The 23,239-nt window shown below is 35.7% G+C and overlaps 2 protein-coding genes across 6 annotated transcripts in view; one reads left to right on the top strand and one right to left on the bottom strand.

The window, feature by feature from the left end:
- The window catches only part of pex5lb (peroxisomal biogenesis factor 5-like b), a 33,255-nt gene extending 23,698 nt beyond the window's left edge, over positions 1-9,557 (bottom strand). For 2 of the 4 annotated variants that reach the window (XM_043223281.1, XM_043223272.1), the window contains exon 1: positions 9,172-9,557. In XM_043223281.1, the coding sequence (XP_043079216.1) occupies positions 9,172-9,192 (21 nt within the window). In that variant the 5' untranslated portion in view covers positions 9,193-9,557. The remainder of the gene's footprint in view (positions 1-9,171) is intronic. The other 2 variants (XM_043223261.1, XM_043223290.1) reach the window with 2 other exon arrangements.
- A 4,769-nt stretch (positions 9,558-14,326) lies between these two features.
- Positions 14,327-21,750, top strand: phb2a (prohibitin 2a). Of its 2 annotated transcripts, XM_043223382.1 has the most exons (10): positions 14,327-14,457; positions 15,145-15,274; positions 15,388-15,472; positions 15,970-16,049; positions 16,163-16,347; positions 18,342-18,471; positions 19,394-19,497; positions 20,068-20,145; positions 20,774-20,850; positions 21,195-21,750. In XM_043223382.1, the coding sequence occupies exons 1-10, from the start codon at positions 14,437-14,439 to the stop codon at positions 21,211-21,213; spliced, it is 909 nt and encodes a 302-aa protein (XP_043079317.1). In that variant the 5' UTR covers positions 14,327-14,436; the 3' UTR covers positions 21,214-21,750. The 2 variants fall into 2 exon arrangements, with proteins under 2 accessions (XP_043079317.1, XP_043079327.1); XM_043223392.1 differs by lacking the exons at positions 20,068-20,145; positions 20,774-20,850; positions 21,195-21,750 and adding an exon at positions 19,873-20,040.
- Positions 21,751-23,239: the final 1,489 nt, after the last annotated feature.

Below are 23,239 nucleotides of genomic sequence, written 5' to 3'. Positions count from 1 at the left end.
TATACTTAAACACTCATGATCAACTTTCAAACAAAGATTATTATTTTACCTTTTAAAACAATTGTTACAAATGTACAACCTTCAGGCTATTCTGATCAATAGATAAACTATGTGCTCTTATTTGTTGTTTCTTAGGGCTTTTGTATTCAACTGAAATGATATTAAGGAATATTTTACTTTACTAAAAATTCCAGGATATATTCTGTGTGAACAGGACAACTGTATATATAAACACATAAAAACAAAAAGTATGACTATAGAAAAGAATGTGCGGTGTCATGTCATAAAATCTGCCTCCTTTGTGAGGTGATGAAATTCACTTTTGGTGATGGACTCAGGTTGTGTTGACTGGGCGAAAGATGATCCCACCAAAGAAAGGATCTGCAAGCAGATAAATCGTAGGAAATGCAAACACGAGCTGTAAATAACTCTAATTTCAGCGCATCGTATCTATAGCACAGATAAGTAAAAACATCTAGCTTCTGTTGTATCCAAGACTTTAAATTAGACATTAACAGATTTTGGTATCTAATCAGCTTATCTAACTATTTATACATCAAATGATATATCTGCATATCTAATTATCCATTTTGCTATATGCCTGCTCAAATTAGCTAAAGCCCTGAAGGATTGGACAATCAGCTAACAACAGAGCTCGGCTACTCCTCTAATTACATTAAAAGACAACTACTAAAAGAAAGCTACAGACAGAGTGAGTTCAAATGTAGGGTTTGAAATTAGCAATCATCAAGCTTTGGTGAAAGACGCCAACCATAACCCTATCACAAAATAGCTCTACACATTATCCTGAGGGATAAGTGGATAAGGGGGGGAAATGGCACTGTAAATTAGTGCTGTCAAATGATTAATCACAAAGGTTTACACCCCCCTTATCTTAATGCATTGCAAGCCATCCTAGGTGTCTATGATTTTATTCTTTCAGACAAAAGTTGTAAAAAAAAATGATCCTGGCTCTTCCAAGCTTGGTAATGCTGGTGGATGCTGGCCATTATTTTGAAGCTCCATAAAGCGTATATATCCATTGTACAACTAGACCTACACATGTAGGTTAACACATGTCTGCTGAAGCAGATCGATGGGTTTCTGTACAAAAACATTTCTTATAACTCAAGTCCCTGACTTCTAGCAAAGGTTGTATGCGCATTCCTGAGGGAGTAGATTTTTGGTTTCTTGGCTGACCTCTGACATAAACTGCATTTGTAACATTAGCACAGAAATAATTAGATGAACGAGGATAGAGCAATACTAAAATGACAGTAACAAATTAAAAGTCAAACATAAAAAGTAAAAAAAAAGAAATAAAAATGTGGGACGATTTCACTATAAGAACGAATGCAGCTTATGTAATATATAATACGTAGTAGAGTCGGAGGTCAGCCAAAAAAAACGAAAATCTACTCTCTCACGAACACGCATACAAACATTGCCAGAAGTCAATGATTTAAGTTATTTTAATAATACAGAAACCCATCGATCTTCTTTAGAAGAGAAGTTGTATAGGTTGGTTTTTACGATAGATTTATAAAATGGTTAGTTCCATTCCTTAATTCTGATTGGCTAGCAGCTGTGTTTTATTCACAATACAGCAGGGCTATGACCACTTCACCCAATGTTTCTGTGTATAACTGAGCAAAACCCTTAGCACAGTTAGCAACCTAATCAATAATGTAGCATTAAAACTGTTCTGTGTATTATGTATAAAGCATTAACCCCTGACCCCTGATGGCGTTGTGTTGCATCTTTCATCTTTAATTCTGAGGCCACATCTCACACATCTAATAAACGCTCATTATGCAGAGATAAGTTGATATGTGACAGAGTCTGTACAATAGCACGCACTTTCCGGCGAGAAGAGAGAATATTACTGTTTCTATTCATTTTCTGTTACAGGTATGAATATATACATCCATCAGTTTACACTGCAATGACGCTTGCAATTTCGCACTATGCTGAATCAGTCTGTTTTGAAACAGATGTTTTCTCATACAGAGAGATAAGCAGATGTATGTGTGTGAGGAAAATATTATATATGGTGTTCAAAAATTATACAGCAGATGATAAGCTATACTCTGTTAGATGAGAGGCATGTTCTGAAAATTGTTTTGCCATTTACTGTTGCTGTCAGGGAACTGTATAAACATTTTAGAAAAGCAATAAGATACTTGAGGCAGTGCTGTATTATTGCTTAAATAAGATTTATGGAGCTTCAAAATAACGGCCACCATCCACCAGCATTACCCAGCTTGGAAGATAATTTTTTTTTTTTAATTCAGACTGTGTCATACACACCTAGGATGGCTTGGGGGTGAGTTAATTGTTGTGTGAACTATTCCTCTAATTGTCCTCCGTGTTAAAAGATAGAAAAATCATATGTTGGACAGTCAATATCAATGTTGGAGTGTATGTAAAAATCTTTTACGTGAAAGAGTATTCAGGACAGTGCTAAATTAAAATAAATAAATAATAATAAAAATCACAAATATTTTGTTTGAATTATTAGCATTTTGCACATTCTGCAAGGGGTATGCAAACTTACGAGCACACTAATATATATTTTCATATATAAATAAGACAATTTGCAAAAACATATAAACGCCACTAAAAGAAAAAGAGCTTATTGCCGTGAAGTATTCATGTAGCGTGATCTGAACGCTAAACACAATTTATCAAAAAAGCCAGTACTGTTCACTTTCAAGTGAGTTTACGTCCAAAGTTCATGTTTTATGTTCTTGTTGTTATTGAACAGAAGCCGCTGTATTCAGGTCAGGTGACTGACAAGGCTACTTTCACTTTTAAAAAGACATTCTAGCTCAGAGGAGTTTCGGCAAAACTGACTAAAAGTAACAAATTTGTTAGAATATCTTTAGAAAAATGAGCATCAGCAGCCGTTTAATGAAGCAACTGAACATTCCTTTATTACTAGTTCTAAAGTGAGGCATTCAAATTAGTAAAGGAGGCTTGGGCACAGCTTTTTAACCATCAACTTTAAATTTGAATCTGTGGCAAAAGCAAGTAGTTCCGAACAAAAGATATATGGCTCTAAATCGGCACACTGTGATTATTATCACTAGCGGCAGCTGGTGCAAAAAAAAAAAATTGGGGAACACAAACAAACTTAAATGACATTGTTAATGCAACAGCATGATTGAATTCTGTTAAATAACCATTGAACAAATGACATGATAATGAATTAATACGTCATAATAAAACGTAATGGAAAAATTCAACTGTTAAAGTTTAAAATAAGATACCAAATTAGTGAACTTGAGTTTAATTCAATGCATGTTAAATTATCTGTAAAGTAATAATTAAATATTTTTAATAATTAACAAATTTTAACGTAATTCCGAGATAATGTTGTCCACACGAGGGAGCCACAGGATAGCAAATCCTTCAAGACAAAGAGAAAATTTTTAAATACATATTAATTATTATATTTTTGTATGGCTTAATAAAGTCCAACTTAATAAGTATGCAAAAACTAATCTCCTAGAGATCTATAGACCATTGTATATATCTTAAATTTAATGTTATTTACAATATATTATTCAAGTTGTCAGACAAAACTGAATATGCCCAACTCAAGAAGAGAAACTATATTTATCATTATAATAATCCTTATTAAAAACTCAATTTAAAGACACATCCACATGTATAACTATAGGATGTGATCATACACTGATGATCGGCTCAAGTTAAACTGCATTGTTTTAATAACCTTCTGTGTGTTTGCCAACACTTCGGTGACAGGACTTATATACAGTGATGAGGAAAACCAATAAAAGGCAAGACTTATCCAGCTCACCAGCTCCAATCATCCAACATCCAATCTCAACGATCTGTATTTGTACTGTATTTTTTTTTATATTTGGACGCCATGTGAAAGGATTTTTTGTAATGTTAAAATTTTCTTTTTTCTCAAAAATGGTTTTGTGCCTATTTTACGGTATAAAGACCAAATATGAGACCAAAATACATAAAAACAATATTGATTCGCCAAGTTAAAAAGTTGGAGGGACCCGTACACTCAAACCTAACAAAAAACTTTTATAATTTATTTTTAATAGGTGCTTGCATGATTACTAGTATAATGGCAGGACTAAACAATGCAATTTTGCGATTAATTTACAATATATATTTAACTTCTGCCCTGTCCTCCCATTGACCAGCTGGAAATGATTATCAGCAATAGCATATAACCAAATATATATATATATATTTTTTTTTCCTTCTGGCTTGACAACCCCACCCTACATACCCAAATACGTACCTATTCCAGAACACCCTTTAAAGCTGTTGTTTTCCCCAATTTCTGCAGTCCATAAACTTATGAAAACTTATGACTCATTCGGTATTATACAGGCTTCACGCCTACATGCTAAAATTGTGATTTCTTCATAGCTGGAAGAAAACATCAGTCAAAACTTCTAGTTTACTGCACAAATATCAGGCAAAGATCACAGCTTCTGGTAAGAACAAAAAAATGTTACCTTGAAACTCCTCCAAGCAATACCTTAGAGAATTAAGCAGCCTAAGGCTACATCAATCTTTGCTCAAATCCGAGGTCAGTGTCGGCCCCACTGCGGCCCACCAGAGGCTTATTAGCATTAATCATACCTTCAGAAACCACACTCTGCTTAGACTCTACAAAAGCCCCAGTTTCATATGTATCCATGCAATTGTCTTTACACAGTGACAAAAGGAAAGTGTTTGGCTAGAGCATATTTACGCAAACCACGAGGCAACAGACATTATTTGAAGGCAGAACAGGATGCGGGTTTAATCTGTGTGGCATACTTATGGGTCAAACAGAAAACCCTGTGCTATTTGCACTGTGCATTTTTCAATTTACAATAATCCTCTGCGTTTTGCACCTACTTTCACCAGGGAATATGTGTGCCATCCACTGTGGCTGCTGTGTCAGATGGTAGTATGTGGTCCGTTGAGCGCGATCCAGTTCAGGAAAAGTGGCACGACAGCTGCAGTGTCATCAGCCAAATCCAGATGCTTTAAGTGATTAGCAGTTTAAGCTGCAGTGAAGAGCAACCTGCCTTAGGGTTCACATCTGACCCACTTTTTGAAGGCAGGAGAAAATGAATTCCATAGTGAGCGAGCATATGTGGCCTGCCTTCGGTACTCCCAGGATTCGATGACATTTAAGTATACTGTGATACCGAGTTCCTGAATGCGACATATCCATTATCTTACGTTGAAATTGGCAAGTTCAGAACAATTAAAAGGTGCACTGTGTAAATTTTAGTGGCATCTAACGGCAAGATTGAGAATTGCACTCAGCGGCTTTTTCCCTGCTCACCTCTCCCTTTAGAGAAGCCACGGTGTCCAACATAGAGGATTAAGATGTTGTACGTTGAAATTGTTATTGTTACATGTTCATCACTGTGTCGGTGTTGTATACGCATGAACAACACAGCAACGAAACAAGCTCTGTTTGAACTAAAGCGGTTAGTGTACAAACATGATTGCGACTTTCACGTAAGGGGACCCGCGATGTGTGTAGATATAAATAGCTCATTCTAAGTTAATATAAGTATAAAAGTTCATTGTGTAAGGTCTCTGTACATATATATTATACTGCATTTCTGTCAATAGATCCTCCTAAATATTACACACTGCACCTTTAAGACAAGCCATCCAATAGTGCTCTGTAGGTAGGGCTCACTATCGGTTACAGTTTGAAAATATCTTACTGGATACCGGAACTGGAACGCTGTGAGCTAAATGAGTTCGCAATGTCCGTTGATCAATGTTTTATGGTACGTTTTATCTTTCACTGACTTTCACAAGCAGTCATCTGACCACACTGATCTGGAAGGCTGCTAGCAATCCATCAGTCAGACTCCAGCTACATTTCTAATGGATTTGATAAGAAAAAAGCTGGCACATCACTGTGTTAATTGTTAAAATAAGTGCTTCTGTTGTCCCAATCAGTCCTTTTACATTATTGCTTGAGATCCACTTATGATGTTCTTTAAGACAACAACACTCTTTTTAAAAACTAAAAAGTAGTGTTGCACAATTATTTGAAATCGAACCGATAGCGCGATTTGGCACAATGCGATTATTAACAAAGGCTGCAATTTTTAATTGAATAAATATTCGCAAAGCGAATTTTAATGTGCATCTGAAAAATCAATGCACCAAACATCCTCCCAAACTTAATGAGAAGCATTTATCAAGGAGTTACACAATAAATAAAAAAGAACATTTATTAACCTGTTTCAGTCAAATGTTTGAGAGAACATTATTTTCTGACCTGGGGCCATATGTATAATGCCGCTCAGAGTAAAATTTTAATCTGTGTGTCAAAATTCTAAAAATGGTATAATTTTACTCTTATACTTAGACTTAGGAATAAAAGTGAATTGTAATTCTGAAAAAATAATTGAAGGGGAAAAAACACTGACAAGTGTTGCCTAATGCTTTCCATTGAACGGAGCTAACACAGTCGCCAAATGTTTTGAAATCACATTTTGAATTAAATTTTAGACAGAAAACTCGCAATTTGATTTTTCTCCCAAATCTGCAGCTCTACTGAATTGTGTTGTGGAGTGCTGTCATCTATTAATCCCGAATAATCAGTTCCGAAATAAAAGGGCAGGTAAATATTTCCAAAAAATGTTGTTTATATATTAAATAGACTGATATACAGGACAAATTATATTAATATAAATTTATACACTGAAATATTTTCTATATATATATCTATATATATATAGTGTTTATGTATACTTAATAAATACACAGTACACAAACACATATTATGTAAATACACAATTTAATTTTGGAAGTGATTAACTGCAATTAGCCTAATTGCTTGACAGCACTAGTTTTTTGTTAATCTGTTGACCCATTGTCACTATTAGTTTTATCATTATTATTATTATTTCACACAAGTAATTTCCTGAGGTTAAACTCATAAGCTGGAAATTCACATCATGCTTTATTTGTTATATTTCTTCTTATGGTCAAATCAAGAACTTTTAAACTAAATTGTTAGTTACAATATCTTCTTGTAAATTACGGCACATTCATTGGTGCTTAATTGGGTTTTGTAGCAATAATAATTGGTTTCTTTTGAGACATTCCATGGAGATGATAAATGAACAATACAAGTAACAAAAGGCTGCAAACAGATAACGTATGTGCCGAAATCATGAATGAATTCTACCTTTCAGCATTCATTTTCATTTATTTGAGCTATTCAGAGACGTGTGATGTTAGTCAACTTTAATCAACTGTTCCACTGTTATCAACATTCAATTCAAGTCGGTTGAGATGTTAAACAAATCATGATTGGATTGGGGTGGGGATTTATATTAATGAGGGTAACTGGCTGTCTTTTTTGGAAAATGTTATTACTTCATCATTAACATCATTAATGTTCTTCAAATTAATTTCAGGAAATAGTTTGTTCGTTTTTAAATTGATAGATCTCAATATAGTGGTTAAGCAACGAGTTCCATCCGTGTGTGAGAAATGCCATCTAATATATCCAAATATGTTTTAAGTACTCTTTTAAATGTGCTTTCTACCCCTCTCAAAATGTTTAATAACCACACATCTAAGTCGGCTAACATTAATGGGACAAAAGCTGCATTCCAAGCACAAAATTCTCTGATAAAAGGAGTAAAGCACATCAAAGGGCTTTCTCTCACTTCTCTTTTTTGGTCTCTCGCAACCCAACGCAAGGCTGAACTAATGTACCTTCAGAAAGCAAAGCCTCAACTATTGCATACATGGGCATAGCAATATCAAAAGAGATTCAGGCGGGTATAAGTGCACCCTCTCATCTGAGAATTTAGGAAAATGTAAAGTTCTTCCTTATGCAAGTAGTCACTCTTTGCGTCTTCTATGCAGATTCAGGACAAGCAGTGCTGCGAGTGGCAGACATCTCTGGGAAGCTTGTGTAACATCCATAAACCAGCACCATTCGAGCTTTTGAACAACTTGAAATTTAAAAAAAACATCACAACTGTTCCTCGTACTGCACATCTTAAGTTTCAGGCATAAACCGACGAGGAAAATAAGTGACAACAAATCACGATGCAGCAAACCCAAACACATTTCCTTTGTCCGATCATGAGAAATGTTACACAGACCAATGGTCTAATACCATGCTACTCAGATTTACAGCTTGCTGAGACAGAAGACGCATTTATCTTGAAGACTCGGAAGCAAACCACACTTGATGGCAGTTCCCTGAAGTGCAAGCACAGCATCATCAGTCATGTGAACGGCAGCAGGCAATATCTAAGTTCATCTGACTCTATGAAGGTCAAATTCCTTGTGCAAAACACTGATGTTGAGCTAGCAGTCGTGATATCAATGCTCATTTTAGTTTCATTCATTTTTAATTGACAAAGTCTTCCCTTTTAGGGAAAAAGGAAGTTAATTTAAAACAGATTTCTTAAAGGCCTACTTTTTATTATGATGTAAACAGCATATGCATGCTTAGACCTAAACCTATATATATAGATAGAGAGAAACATATATATACACACATATACATATATATATATATATATACACACACACACACACACACACACACACACACACACACATATACAAACAAGCTGTGACTACTGATTTAAAAATAGCACAATAACACATGTATACAAACACATAATGGTATGTACATAATGACACCTTCGGGATAAAGCATGAAATTATAATAATTCCATTATGGAAGAGAAGTGTACTTTACCACATACTAGGAAAGCTTTTAAAAAGTACTATTAATACAAAACTTTCAGTGGGGTTCACAGGGACCTTATATCGAGGCTATTTAAACCAACGGTGTTTATTGGTGTTGCATTGGACAATTACAAGCAGAACACAGTGTACAGGCAGTTAGACGTTAAAATAGGACAAAACAACGCCTTGAAACGTTATTTTTTCCGTCACACTTAACGTCCTCCTCATGCCGTTCATGCTTTTGTCGCTAAATGTGCTTTTCCCATTGCCCACATACTAACATACAGCTTAAGAGAGTGAGATTTGATCGGTGAGAACAAGATAAACTCCTCATATTAAGGATGATTTAGTTCTCTCACGCGCACGTGTCTGTAGATGAGATGCTTCACGCGCCGCTGGCCAATAATAAATAAAAGAAGCACGCGAGCTTACCTGTGAATGTCCCTGGTACATATTCAGTCCAAGTGCTAAAAACACCGGCGCGTATGTTGGTACCCCACTACTGTAAATTGTCAACGAGGAGGAGAAAGAGGAGCGGAGCTATCCCTGAGTCTCGGATACTGATATGTTTTCATGCTCCAGCTGCGTCCACGTGAGGATTCCTCTTACAGGACCTTTCACGAGACCGTGCATCCGAGTTTCTGACGTTCACATTACGCCGTGAGCTTCGAGGTAGTGAGTTCACTGCGTGATACGGCTAAAGCTGCGCGGTCTTCCTCTTTTTTCCTCGGGTTATTCCACTCCTTGGTGGAAATGTTCGAGTCCCAGCCCACTTGAGCACGGAAACGCCTCATCGAGCAGTATGCCACCTCCCATGAATAACATCAACACACGAGATGTGCTGCTTCTGCTGCTGCCGGAGGGCGTCAGTGCATTACTCCACACTTTTATTCATTTACTTTATACTGCTGAGTAATAGGCGGACATGCGCTATAATGTACTGATGTTAGAAACATTTTACAGTTAAAAATATAATTTATTACAAGACATTAATTATGTCATGCTTTACTTTGGCACCCTTCGCAATTTTTAAATTGTTCGCAACGGATGTATTCCTTCCTTGACATTGCTAGCATAGAGCTAAAAGTGACTAGAATGAGCAGTGCCACTCAAAAATCTACAAACGTTTGGATAAAGTTAAAGTCTTGCTAAAGTGATTTGATTTAAATGTCTTTACACTGTACTTGCCTTGTAAATTTTATGTAGGTCTAATTATTTTTGTTATATATTTTTGTATATTTTATTTGTGATTGTACTTACGTTTTTCTATTTTTTTGTTTTTTTTTTTATGGGGTTTAGCATTTAAAATATTCTGTGTTATACGTTACCCCCTCTGATGTATGTATATGTAACTACTTTCTGTAAAACTTAATAAACATTTTTGAAAAACAGATTAATAATATCAGCAACAAAAAGTATTATGTACTCACATTAAAATAAGATGACCGTTCTTTATCTTTAAATTCATATTCACGATTTTTGAACATACTTAACTCTGCTTACAGTGCTTTGTGGTTTAAGACAAAATTATTTGTAATAAATACATTATTTGTAATTATTCTTGCTTTGTTTGATGTAAATTTGCATAATTCGAAGACCACTAACAAATGATTATATAGAAGTATGCCGCTTTTTACAAGTAACAAGACGCAAGATGTGTCGCTTCTGTAATAGTACACTACTCTAAACATTAGACTATTGTACACTTTTATAATAAGAGGGCTTCTAAAAACAGAGAGAGACTATTTACTATTTTATTCTTTCATTCACTTATTTGGTATCACTGTAATGAATGTAGGGGTAATGAAAATAGGTTCTTTGCTTGGACCTACAGTACTATTTTTCTTCCATCACTGTCTCATTGGAGGCATTCATTATGATTGATTGTCTCTTGCTCAGTGTAGCAGTCCAAGCTTAATCACAAGTGAGACACACAATGACCTATTCACTAGAAGTCATCCACTCTACACTGTATGTCAGCTTTAAATTAATGAGCTGACACGCAATCAAATATTTCCCCTCCCTGAGTCATGACTAGAAAATGAGGTCAGGCCATAGAAATCCTCAATAACAGCAACCTCAAGTCTTCTTTCCTTACAATTTATTCAAAAAAAGTCCAGTATGCTGGATATGATTTAGCTACAGTTTTGTTATTTTTTTTCTTAAGTACATCATTTGGGCTGTGCATGTTAACGCAGAACTGTTTCTGCATGAGAAAATAATCATTTTGTGATATTATTTGATGCCATTAAGCACTTGTCTCACTTCACCGACTGAGCAGTTCAGGTCAGTCATTCTGCTGTTAATGCGCTGACTGATTTCACCTCACGGCTACTCATGTGTGCCCCGGTATTAGCAGTGGGAATTCTTTGAACTGTTTGTCCAATATTCTGTCCATCCTGAAGGTCATCTCTGAAGGACGTGAAATGACTGTCCTTAATAATCAATGGTTATCTTTATATTCATTTTTTCTTTGCGGCTCTTTCGTATTCTGCTCATGGGTTTTTTTTTCATTTACCACTCCTGTCCACCTCATGTCTTCACCCCATTCTTCTCATTTTCTCCAGCATTTACCATGTTCTGATTTTTCGGCCTGAAGACTTTCAATTCTCTGTGAAAAAAAACATGACAAATGAAGAAGCTTATAAATGGAAATGTGCGTTATATGCAGAAATACACAGTGCATGGTGAGGTAGATTTAAAAAGCCAGAAAGAAGTTACTGTGAGACTAATACATGCTAATGCTTCTACAATTCTCATTTCACATGCAAAGACGTTGTAAAAATTATATGTAAAATATTTGCATTAATAATACAGAAAAATTGTATGGTAATGAGTATGCATGTCAAGTGACAGATCCCTGCATACTATGCTTGTTATATAAAACATGTGCAAAATGTGTAAACTTATTGTTATATGTATTTTTTTTCTCTTACAGATATATAGATTTCATGCTATTACGGCACATTAAGTATCCAGGACTTGCCTTTACATTCAGTTCAAAACATGGCAATTTTACTAAACAAATTTCTGTCCTTGTTCAGAGTGCTGCTAAAACACAAGTGCACACTTGCTATTGGTGAATTCATATCTGTTGTGACAAAGAAATACCTTTCAGGTGTCATTTCACAGTTTTTTTTAATGAAACCACTTGCTTGTGAGAGTCACTTATTTCAACATACCCCTCTCTCTATAACCATCGTACAAAACTCAGCTTAGGCAAAGTTAAACTTTCTTAGCCTGCGCATTTCCGTGTCAGACATTCATATGCTAATTGACCTTCTAAACATCTTCTGCTTTTTCACAAATTACTCTCAAGCCTCCATTCCAAAGAAGAAAATGCATCATCAAAGCCAAATTTTGAACTCTCTGTGCTCTTGGCACAGATGTCCTTGTGTTCTCCTGTGTGTGAACTAAGTCAAGACTGAAGCTGGAAATTAAAGGATTATAGGAAGCCTCTATCCCAGAGCAGACTGAAGAACCTAAATTAAAGAACATCTTTTTGAGTGTGTTTCCAAATTGAAATGTAAATTTGCGCTAGTGTACACATTCATAAAAAGCATATGACAAGTCAGCAGGAGTAATATAATTATGCACATGCGTGCAGTTGCCTATAAGCCACAGGTAATTGCAGCCATTCTTTTATTAAGTACTAAAGCACAACTGAGCGTGTGATATAAAACAGTTAAATAAACGTTACATATTCTTACTTTCTGAAATAAATCATTATGTTGAATGAAACTGTTGAAGGAATCATCAAATATCGTTAACTTCAACGCAAACTATATAACTCACAGACAGAGACGCTTAACAAGTCGTCCCCACCACCATTAATGCACAGACTGATTTATCTAGAACAGTTTATCTAGAACACAAAAACAGGGAAAGTCCAATTGCAGTTCAAACTGGAGCTTGTAACTATTGTCTTTTGGATCCGAAAAAAGTACATTTCAGTTGTTAAGTTAAAGAGTACTACCTGATCTGTAATGACTTTCACTAGAGCATTTTTCACATTGTGATCTAAGAAAACACACTGAACATATGACATTGCACTTTATTAAACTATAAACTTACACTGACATGATATCATTGCCAGCTGATCTTATTGGTTCTTCTATTTGACCTGAGGATGCTTAGACACTTTTGAACAGGCCAACTCTTGGATGCATTGAAGTGAATGCCAATGAACGAATGCCTCAGCCCAGGAGATGCCAGATGGGCTGATGTCAAACTAGTCAAAGGTCACACAATGACAGCACAGTGAGCATCACATGGGTGTTCAGAGTGTTATTGTCAGTGCTAAATTCATACATCCACCATCTGCCACTGTGACAAGCAGGGGTAAAAAGTGACATAATCAGCAGGATTTGGAGCAGGACAGTCAATCATGTCAGGTATCTCTGACACATAGAAATAAATACACTGTGAAAACTAACCAGACTGACTTGTGTAAGTAGCTATATTTGCATATATGGTGAGGAATAGGTCTATGAAAAAGCTAATCAAAACATTGTGGAAGAATGAGGATTAATTCAAAGCATAAAGTTTTGCTTCATAACCCATTATTTCTTTCTTTCTTACTATATGTTTGATGGAACTGATTTTCATAAACCATGGATTATGATAAAAAAAAATGCTTAAATGTTTCAGCATTTTCAAGCAATTTAAGAGTTTACTCAGCTATGATGATATTTACAAAGTCTGCTGTCTCTGCAGTTTTGTGGGTGGGTTGCCTTGTAATAGAAATGTTTGGCGTGCATGCCACTCATACAAAAAACAAGCTACTGCTGATCTACAATTTGTACAAATGTTCTCTAAAGGTATATTTCACCCCAGAAACAAGTAACTATAAATTATTTTATTTTATTTAACAACGTTAAACAAATAAGAAATTCTAATATGTTTCAATAAAAATTAAATGCATGTCAAATGTAGCCTATATTAAAATACACGTGTATAAGAAAAATACATGCATAGCAATGACACAGTGCCTTTACGGTTATTTAAATAACAATATAATAAAACAAACCAGAATTACAATAATGAAAATCCAGTGCGTTTTTTTTTAAACCTGTCCTGCACTGTCCTTTCAAACTTGCACTGCATACTTTGTATGTCTCCTTTTTATCGAAAACACCCAATTCAGGCCTTGCTCTATACTAAAGACACACTGCTGTTTGAGAGCCTGACTTAAGCCTAAGAGTTCTCTACTGCCACCTCCTGACACGTTCATGTTGGCCAGTGGTTCTCCATTACAATCTTTGAGACCCACGGCGAAGAAGATGATATGAATAAGGTGTGTTAAATAAGGGAGACGTGCAAAATGAGAGCAGGAGGTCCCAAGGACTGAAATTGAGAATCGGTGAGTCTGCTCTCCTCTTTAGGCTACTAGAGTAGCCTATTCATGTAGGCTACTCTACATGTGTTTTCATAAATAGAAAGTAAGTGCCATGTATTTAACGTTAAAGTTAAATACAACTACACACAAACACACATAAAAGTTTCTTTACATGGCTATAATGATAACGTTTAAAAATGTTTTCGGTTTAATCACGTCCGTCATGTTCATTTTACTGCTGCGCTACAGATTCTCCAGAAGACTACAACTCCCATGGTGCCACGGGAGTTGCAACCCAGGATTTGTAGCACCACGTGCTTGGACTGTCACAGGTGACGTACAGCGGAGAGCAGGACGGCATGGCGAGTAAAGATCCCGGAGTAAGTTAGTTAATACGTTAAAATCTAAAGAAAGTATTAGAAATGTGAAGAAAGATTTTGTTGGCAGATAATAACTGCATTCTAAACAACCAGCGTCTAGTATTGTGCATTTAATTATATGTGTTAATTCATGTTTTAGAGAAAGCTATGCTAGTTGTGCGCTAGCTTTGCAAGGTACAGTCATGCCACTGTGATGCAACCTTGTATAATTTTATTTATGTGATTGTCATTAAAATACGATTATTATGATATAGCTCATTCATAGTTTCAAAATCACAATTGCGATGTGAAGTTATATACGTGTTTTAAAATTGCCCCCCATCTGTCCTGGACAAGGTCATTTTGGCACACTAGTATTTATTTATTCACGGGTGTCTTAATCTTTAGACATCTTGCACAAACATCACTAATATATGTTTTAAAGAAACGTATCTGTTACATTTTGTATTCTACAAAATAAATATTTCTCGGGGTCAGATTTAAAATATACATGCACACCGTTCCCACCTCTATGTCTTTGCCGCCTCATTGTTTGTCTTTTTAAAGTTTTTTGTGTATTGTAGGAGGATCAATCATGTAGAATATGAGAGACGCTGTCTAGATATCACAAAACATATTTTATTTTCTTAACGTATTTTAAGATGTATTTGAAAAGTCTGACTTTACATATCTGTCTGTCTGCTTCAGGGTTTTTTGCAGCAGCTGAGGCAGATTGTCAGCAGGATGGGGTCTGGCCCACGAGGAGCTGGGCTGGGTGTGAAGCTGCTCATCGGAGCTGGAGCTCTTGCCTATGGGGTCAAAGAAGCCACATACACAGGTAAAACCAACTGAAAACCAAGAAGGATTTAAGATGGGCTATTTACTCACTCATGTGTTATCATAATGGGTTTTTTTGTAAGTTTAACAACAAATTTTTTGTTGTATATGTAGTGGAGGGTGGCCAGAGAGCCGTTATCTTCAGCAGAATTGGAGGAATGCAGATGGACACTGTGCTTGCAGAAGGATTGCACTTCAGGTACGTTAAACCTAGGGATAGTCATTACAGCAATGAACATTCGTTATAATGGTGAAAAACAATAAATATTACTTTCATGTAGAATTTTTTGTTGTTTTTCAACACTCTTCAGTGTCACCTGATCGTTCAGAAATCAATTTGGTTTTCAAATAACATAAATCTTCATAAATCATCTTATTTAAAACGTGCTCTCAATCACAGTAATTGTCTGGTTTTTGAAGACTTGAGCTACTTGTATATACAATTGACCAAATAGTATATAGTAGTTTATTCAAAAACGTAAATGCCAATCCAAGATGTTGTTCAGTTTGTTTGCCATCTAATTTTTGTTGGCATCAAAACGAGAATAAAAAAACAAATCCTCATTACACAACTATTCTTTTTTTGGAGCTTGGCAGACTGAATCAGTTTTTACATAAGAGAGAAAATAATACAGGTTTCAACTTTAGAAGGAGCAAATGCTGAAGAAAGTTACAATACATCTGTCTTACGTTTAGGATACCATGGTTCCAGTACCCTATCATCTATGATATTCGAGCCAGGCCCAGGAAGATTTCATCCCTCACTGGAAGCAAAGGTGACTGATCAATTTTCTCATAAATGCAATACTGGTTTGACAATTTACAAATTATATTACTAGGCTACATATCGTGTGACGGTTAAAAGAATTCATGTGACTGTCCATCACAGATCTTCAGATGGTAAACATAGCTCTTCGTGTGCTGTCTCGGCCCATTGCCTCCCAATTGCCAATCATGTACCAGCAGCTGGGGAAAGACTATGATGAACGTGTCCTTCCTTCTATCGTCAATGAGGTGCTTAAGAGCGTGGTGGCCAAGTTCAATGCCTCCCAGCTGATCACACAGAGAGCCCAGGTACAGTATGAAAACGACCAATTCAACAGTCGAGTTACAGCAATGTTTGATTGTCATTCCGTGAGCGTTGGGCTGCTGAAAAAACAATCATACATTTAAAAAAACAAAACAAAAAAAAACATGATATCTTCTCAGAGTCAACAAGTTGGCCTACCAGTGGTATAAGATGAGCACAGCTTTCAATCGCAACCAAACTAACACTACTAGCCAATCAGAATGTTTTGCTTTTATAAATACGAGAAGTGCATAGTAGGCTACTCCATGGAAGAGTCGCAGCCCTGATGAATGGAGAAGCGCATCTCCATGTAGCACATATTTATATGGTTGTAAACCGCTCAGAGTAATCATGTCATCTCCGTCAAAACGATATGTTTAAGAATAAATTTACTGGGTTTTTTTGAAAAGGTATTTTTGCTATTCACACATGATCTCTTTAATGTGCAAACGTGCCGGCCATTTATTTTTTGGTGTGTGAAAGGGGCTAAACTCTTCCACTTCGTATGTCAATTTAAATTGCTTAACATTAATCATGAAAAACTGTGCGTTATCTCACTAGATTTGCAACGTAAATCATTTCTAAACCTTTGCCAGCACAGGAGAAAACATCAACCTATTTCTAATAAAATAAACTTTTCTGAGTTTGCATGTGGCCAAATATTAAAATTATGGATTAAAACATCGTCTAATCACGCTGTTAAGCGAAACGTCACCAAGTCGTTGGCACCCTCTGCGGGTGTTTGTTATAATAATGTACTTCATTTTTTTATGTTCGTATTTTGTATAGGTATATTCAATTATGTATTTTAAGTGTTGCTCAATAAAACCACACACTTGGTTTTGAGATTTTATTTGAGCCAATTGTTACTTATTAGTCAAATATTACTTATTAGTCAAATATTTATTAGTTACTACGTTTGGCTTGTTGGTTTTACTAAAACTGTAAGTGAAATATCAGTATAATTGGTGGATTACTTGATTACCAAAATAATCATAGTAACAGCCCTAGCTTAGTTAAAATATAAAAAAAACAACTGTATTGTTGAACTTTTTATAATTAAGACAAATATTTAGTTATTGAATATAAAAATGGTATTGATGTAGTGAACCAAGTATTTCTCGATAAGCAGTGATATAACTCATAATTTTCCAAATGTGTACAGTTTTATTCTTCAGTTCAAATATATATTCATACAAAAAGGAAAGCAATAACTTTACCATAGTATCTTTTCAAATCTTTTAAAGTTACCTCTCGCCCCTGAAAACCTTTTTTTTTTTTTTTTTTTTTTTGCTTTAACCCCTATAACAATGGTGCTATTTTGGCGCTTGGTAACCTCAGAACACATTAGTTTTTTGTAAATGATGTTTTGAATAAAAAAAGTACATTGGAGTGACATTCCTTTTAGAATAGACATTCACAAAAGAACAGGATTGGTATCATCGGGTATTTAGATTAATGCAGATTCTATTATAACTTCTTACAGGATTTATTCCTAACCCATGCATTCACCTTCTACCCCTGCCCTTTGATTTTACCACCGTCTTCAGCTTCTCAGGTCTGATCCTTGTGTGAGACAGAAATGATTAACTCTCTGCGGAGGCTAAGAAGCTCTGTCTGTATTTAGTTACAGAGCCGTTTAAGAAAAAGGGCTGTTATTTCACACACCCTCATCTGATACAAGAGCTGCAGCACACTACATGATACTTCACATTAAAGTATCTGCTTCTTGGGACAAGCAGAGAAATTTAGACTTGTGAACAAAGGTGTTTTGCAGTTGTATTACATTGTCATACCAACATGATTAAGTTGGGTAACATGAGGTTTACAAATACTAGGACATATATTAATTCATGTGAAAAAAACTTCGTATTAAGAACAGTTGTATGCGTTGGACCTCATCGTATCTGCATGTCTGTTGATGGTTTAAATAAGTCGATCAGTTACTGAGAAAATCAGCCTAGCTGTTATTTGTGTGTCGTTTTATTTTGGTGTGCAGGTGTCACTGCTCATAAGACGAGATCTAATTGAGAGAGCTAAAGACTTTAACATCATCCTGGATGACGTGGCTATCACAGAGCTCAGCTTCAGCAAAGAGTACACTGCTGCTGTGGAGGCCAAACAAGTCGGTTAGTAGTACCGGATAGTTCAGCCCCAAAAAATGTTATCTTTGTCTTCTTTCGTTCTTACAATTTGTAATGTCTACTTAATGCTTTTTTTATTAAACACTATAGCCTTGAATTATCTTTTGGGGGTATTTTCACAGCCAAATGTAACTTGCAATTACATTTAATAAATGACATACATTAATTCAGCCCTGATAATTATATAACATTTTTACATTGGATGAATAAGACAAGTCAGTTTGACACAGTCTGAATTCCATACTCTTTGTCGTTGACCTAAACCAAAAAATATAAGATGGACCATCTGGTCTAAAATGTTATAACATATAATCCAGTGATTATATTTTCCTAAATCATAATCGCGCACCAGTCATTAAGTGCTACAGATTACATTTTACATTTCTGTGCCTGTAGGCCTACACTTTTTTTTTTTTTTTTGGAAATACTGGTTATGGTTTGGTTATTGACAAAAACAATAAGTATACCAATACACTTTAATATTCTAATTTTATTCTTATCCATGGTAGTTTTTACAATTACTACATTGTTTTTTTTGTTATTATAATAAACATTTTATTTAATAACTAAAAGCAACATTATAGACAAATCTCTTTTTTTTTTCTTTTGATATTTTTGTTATAATGCATTAAAGATAATTATCAATTTAGGGTATAGTGTCTTGGAAGCGTCCTTAAAAGCATGGAGTATTTCTCAAAAAGAGCTTTGCTTATCCTAACGCTCTCCACTAGAGGGCACTCTGGTCATTCTATGACTTTGTTTTACTTCATCAGTATTCCCTATTGACCAAACAGCACTACACCACTTGCACAAAACAGTTTCTGTGAAGGGTCATGTTGAAAAAGGAGAATATCTATGCACGATACCTTTTTCTTTTAAATAAGCTGCCTCTCTTGTGTACGTGTAGCCCAGCAGGAGGCCCAGAGGGCTCAGTTCTACGTAGAGAAGGCCAAGCAGGACCAGAAACAGAAGATTATACAGGCCGAGGGTGAAGCTGAGGCTGCAAAAATGGTATGCTATTGCTACTTTTTCAACTCCACTTCAGCACACATATTGACGATCATTGGAAAAAAATGTTTCTGTTTTATTCAAACTATAAGGCGTTTCCGTGGTTACTCTAAAATGTCCCAAATGCACTATCTTCAGCTACAAGCACCTTGTTTTATATAATTATTATTCTCTGCTATTATGTTCTAGATCTGTGAGTGGTAAATGACTGTAATTATCGGATATAATTAATGAACACTGCTTCTGTGCTAATTAAGCCACAGTCAGTTGCTGCAGTCATACATCTAGGCTATTTTGAACTGCTGCCCCCTCATTCTCAACAAGCTATTAGCAACTAAAACACATCTGAAAGCATTTGTTCTCTCTTTTTTTTCCCAGTTGTTCTTTCGATGTCACGTTTCAGCATTTGCACTTTTGGTGTCGTCAGAAATGACTTTGCAGTCGGATTCTTTCCTGCTGATATGATGCAATTCTGTTTCTAAAACGGGCCGCAGGTCAATGGCTGTCTGCTGACGGTAAACAACCAAGGTTACGGAGTAATTCGCTTTTGTTTTTGTGTGTTTTGCACTCCAGTTGGGTCAAGCTGTTACGAAGAACCCTGGCTACCTAAAACTCAGGCGTATCAGAGCAGCCCAAAATATTGCCAAAACGGTAAGACGGACTTTAAACAAAGAAAAAGCTGGTAACTTACAATGTATATTGCAGTGATTTCTAAAGGATCGTGTAACTTTTTATTGTAAAAATATTTCATAACAGTACTGGTTTTGTTGCAAATTGATGTTAGTGAGCATAATAGACTTAATCGTGTGGTGCTTACTAGAGCAAAACATGAAGACAGGACTCAAATGACTTCTTATTATGAGTCCTGCTTACTAAAAATTATAAATGAAGAATAGACATCATATAACATACTTTTAAAAATATTATTCTACATAATCACACAAATTCCTAGTCGCGAGATTTATTACCTTTAAAAATTTAAATGAAATGTCTTTTTTTGAAAAGTGTAATCAAATCAGAGATTAATTTCATCACATTAAATCAAATTAGGTCAAATTAAGCCAACCTAGTATTTTAATTCAGTTAGGCATTCCAGACATACTCTGCACAATTTACATCATAAACTAAGCGTTTCTACATTGGTATAATATTATGTAACATATCATACTGCATACTATACACCGTATTTTATTCTGTATAATAACACGTACTACGTATTAATTACTAGCGTGGTAGTTAAATAATGACATCTCTTAATCTGTTTATATCTTCTCACCAGGTGGCGGCTTCTCAGAACAAGGTGTACCTGAACGCAGACAGCCTCGTTTTGAACCTCCAGGACAGCTCCTTTGACAAGTAAGATCCCAACCAATGATCCTCACATAATTCTAAGAATTACATCTCCTTTAATCCGTTTTGATCTTCAAAACTAAAACATTCCCAGCTGTAGTTAAAAAGAGGAAAATCTTTTAACGAAGTGTGTTGTGCCCTGATCTGAGAGCAGCGCAGGACAGAGTCTAATATTATTGTCAGTTTTTTGGTTTTTCCCCTTCCTTTTAAATGTGAATACTGAACGCATATGCGCATTTTGCCCAAAGCTACGTTACTTAGACATAAAGTATTCTTTTCTGTTTGTATTAATGTCCATATGTTAGCATAGTTCTCTCAGCGGTAATCTCTGCATTTGTCTTCTCTGTCAGGCTGTCGCTGGGGAAATGAAGAGCATCATCCATAAAGAACATATGCATTCCATATGTAAGCAGTGTTTGCTGAGCCATTTATGCCCCTTTCCTAAACGTGACTGTGAGCAGAGCCTCTCTCACAGTACAGTTCTGCTGGGACTCGGATGAGACACGTCAGGCAGCCTTACAGATTCATATGTACACACAGACTTTTATACCAAGTCATTCAGGATTGTTTTCTGGCACATTCAGCTCAAGAACTGGAGTTTTGGTAACCGGTTTAAATACTAACGATGATCACAAAATATACACTGCAACCAATAAATGGTCACTTGTTCATATATTCCTAAATGTCCCTATGAAGGCAAATAAGATTCTGACGAGGGCCAGTAGCTAAAATGTTGCTAATTGGTTGTTTACAGAACATAAACTTTTTTGCCCTAAATTTTTTTATTATATAAATATACTATTATACTATAGCCATTCAATGTTCTCTATAAATTTCCACTTTACAAAGTGCTTGTTGACTGATACTAGTACTCAGAGGTTTTGATTAAATAACGTGTTTTCAAGACTATTTGTGGAGGATATTTATTTCTATAAAAACGTTCAATCAGAATCGCCATTCATAAGCAGAGTGTTAGCCCAGTGCTAAATTGACCATCTGTCTAGATGCTTCTGCTCTAAGCCTGCATTTATTTGATCCAAAGTACAGCAAAAACTGTAAATGCTTTAAATATTTTTACTTAATTTGTCAAATGTTAAAATAGCTGATTTCCATTAAAATATACTTTAAAACGTATTCGATTTCTGAAGGATCGTGACACTGAAGACTGGAGTAATGACTGAAATATAGCTTTGATCAGAGGAATATATTACATAAAATAAATTCAAATAGCATATATATATATATATATATATATATATATATATATATATATATATATATATATATATATATATATATATATATAATATTAGTGTGAATTTTCAGGATTAATTAGTATTTGGTGTGTAATAAAGTACTTATTTTAGTTAAAAATCATTTTAAAATTACAAAGTCTCAGAATTTTAGTAGTCTTAGACTTTTTTTTTTTTTCAATTTTGGGATTATTAGGGTTGTGGCTAATACTCAGCAGTGTTTAAAGAGAAACCTATAAATAGGATTCTCAGTAAAAGACAGCAACATGCGGTGAACAGACATTGATTTCACTAAAGAGGAGGTTTTAGTCAGTGGGTGGCGCCACATACAAAGCCAGCAGTTCCTTGTTGAAAATGTACTTTACATGGAATTCTGAAACCATGGAGATAAAGATGAGTCTTAATATAGAGAAAGAGGTGTAACAAGGGACTTGTCTGCTTGTGTGCCTGTCTCTGTGGTACACAACATAGACCCACAGATTTTCTGAATGCTTGAGAGCACGTTTCAACGTGATCCTCAGAAATAGGGTCTCTTGTGGCTATTAAAATCTCACTGGATTAGATGGAGCACTCATCAGGAGGGGTTTGAAGGGGTTTAGTGCATTATCCCATTGGTAATATTCATGTGGAGGAGGAGAGTACGGGTGGAGGGTGGAGCCAGTGAAATACTGCATAAGACCACACCCCCTTTTTCCCCTTCAGCCTATAGAATTCAGTGTTATTTTTTAAACGCAGAAAACCTTGATGGGTGAGTGGCTGCATTTTGTCTTATAGGTTGCCTATGGCCAACCCTGTGTTAATGGAATATATTCCATGTATCTAGTGCCACTGTTCTCTTAACCTCTTTTCGTGTGGTCATGCCTAAACCAGTCTTGGTTTGATCTCCAGAGCGTGCTGCGGTGAATGCTTTAATATGCAAATTAGAATGGAGGAGATGCCTGTCACATGCCCACCCCCTACCCTCCCTTTCCTCAATCCTCTCTTGCCCCTCCCCTCCTTGGCCATGCATAAACAACAGCAGATTACTACTCAGCTGGTCCATCTCCATGGAAACGCTGACCTCACGCTGGGACGAGCGATCTGGGCCAGTCACCATGGCGATTCGCCAGGACAGTAGACTTGGTCTCTCTTACCTATAGCTC

Source organism: Puntigrus tetrazona, chromosome 2, assembly GCF_018831695.1.
Source record: "Puntigrus tetrazona isolate hp1 chromosome 2, ASM1883169v1, whole genome shotgun sequence".
NCBI classification, from domain to species: domain Eukaryota; kingdom Metazoa; phylum Chordata; class Actinopteri; order Cypriniformes; family Cyprinidae; genus Puntigrus; species Puntigrus tetrazona.
The sequence above is the reverse complement of the archived record's forward strand: the minus strand, read 5'-3'. Positions and strand labels throughout refer to the sequence as shown.

What these genes read in the sequence shown, in the direction of transcription:
- phb2a (XM_043223382.1), top strand. Translation starts at nt 14,437, where the DNA reads ATGGCGAGTAAAGATCCCGGA. An exon ending in TGATCACACAGAGAGCCCAG is followed by an intron (nt 16,348 to 18,341) that starts GTACAGTATGAA and finishes TTTGGTGTGCAG; the next exon opens with GTGTCACTGCTCATAAGACG. An exon ending in TGTGGAGGCCAAACAAGTCG is followed by an intron (nt 18,472 to 19,393) that starts GTTAGTAGTACC and finishes GTGTACGTGTAG; the next exon opens with CCCAGCAGGAGGCCCAGAGG.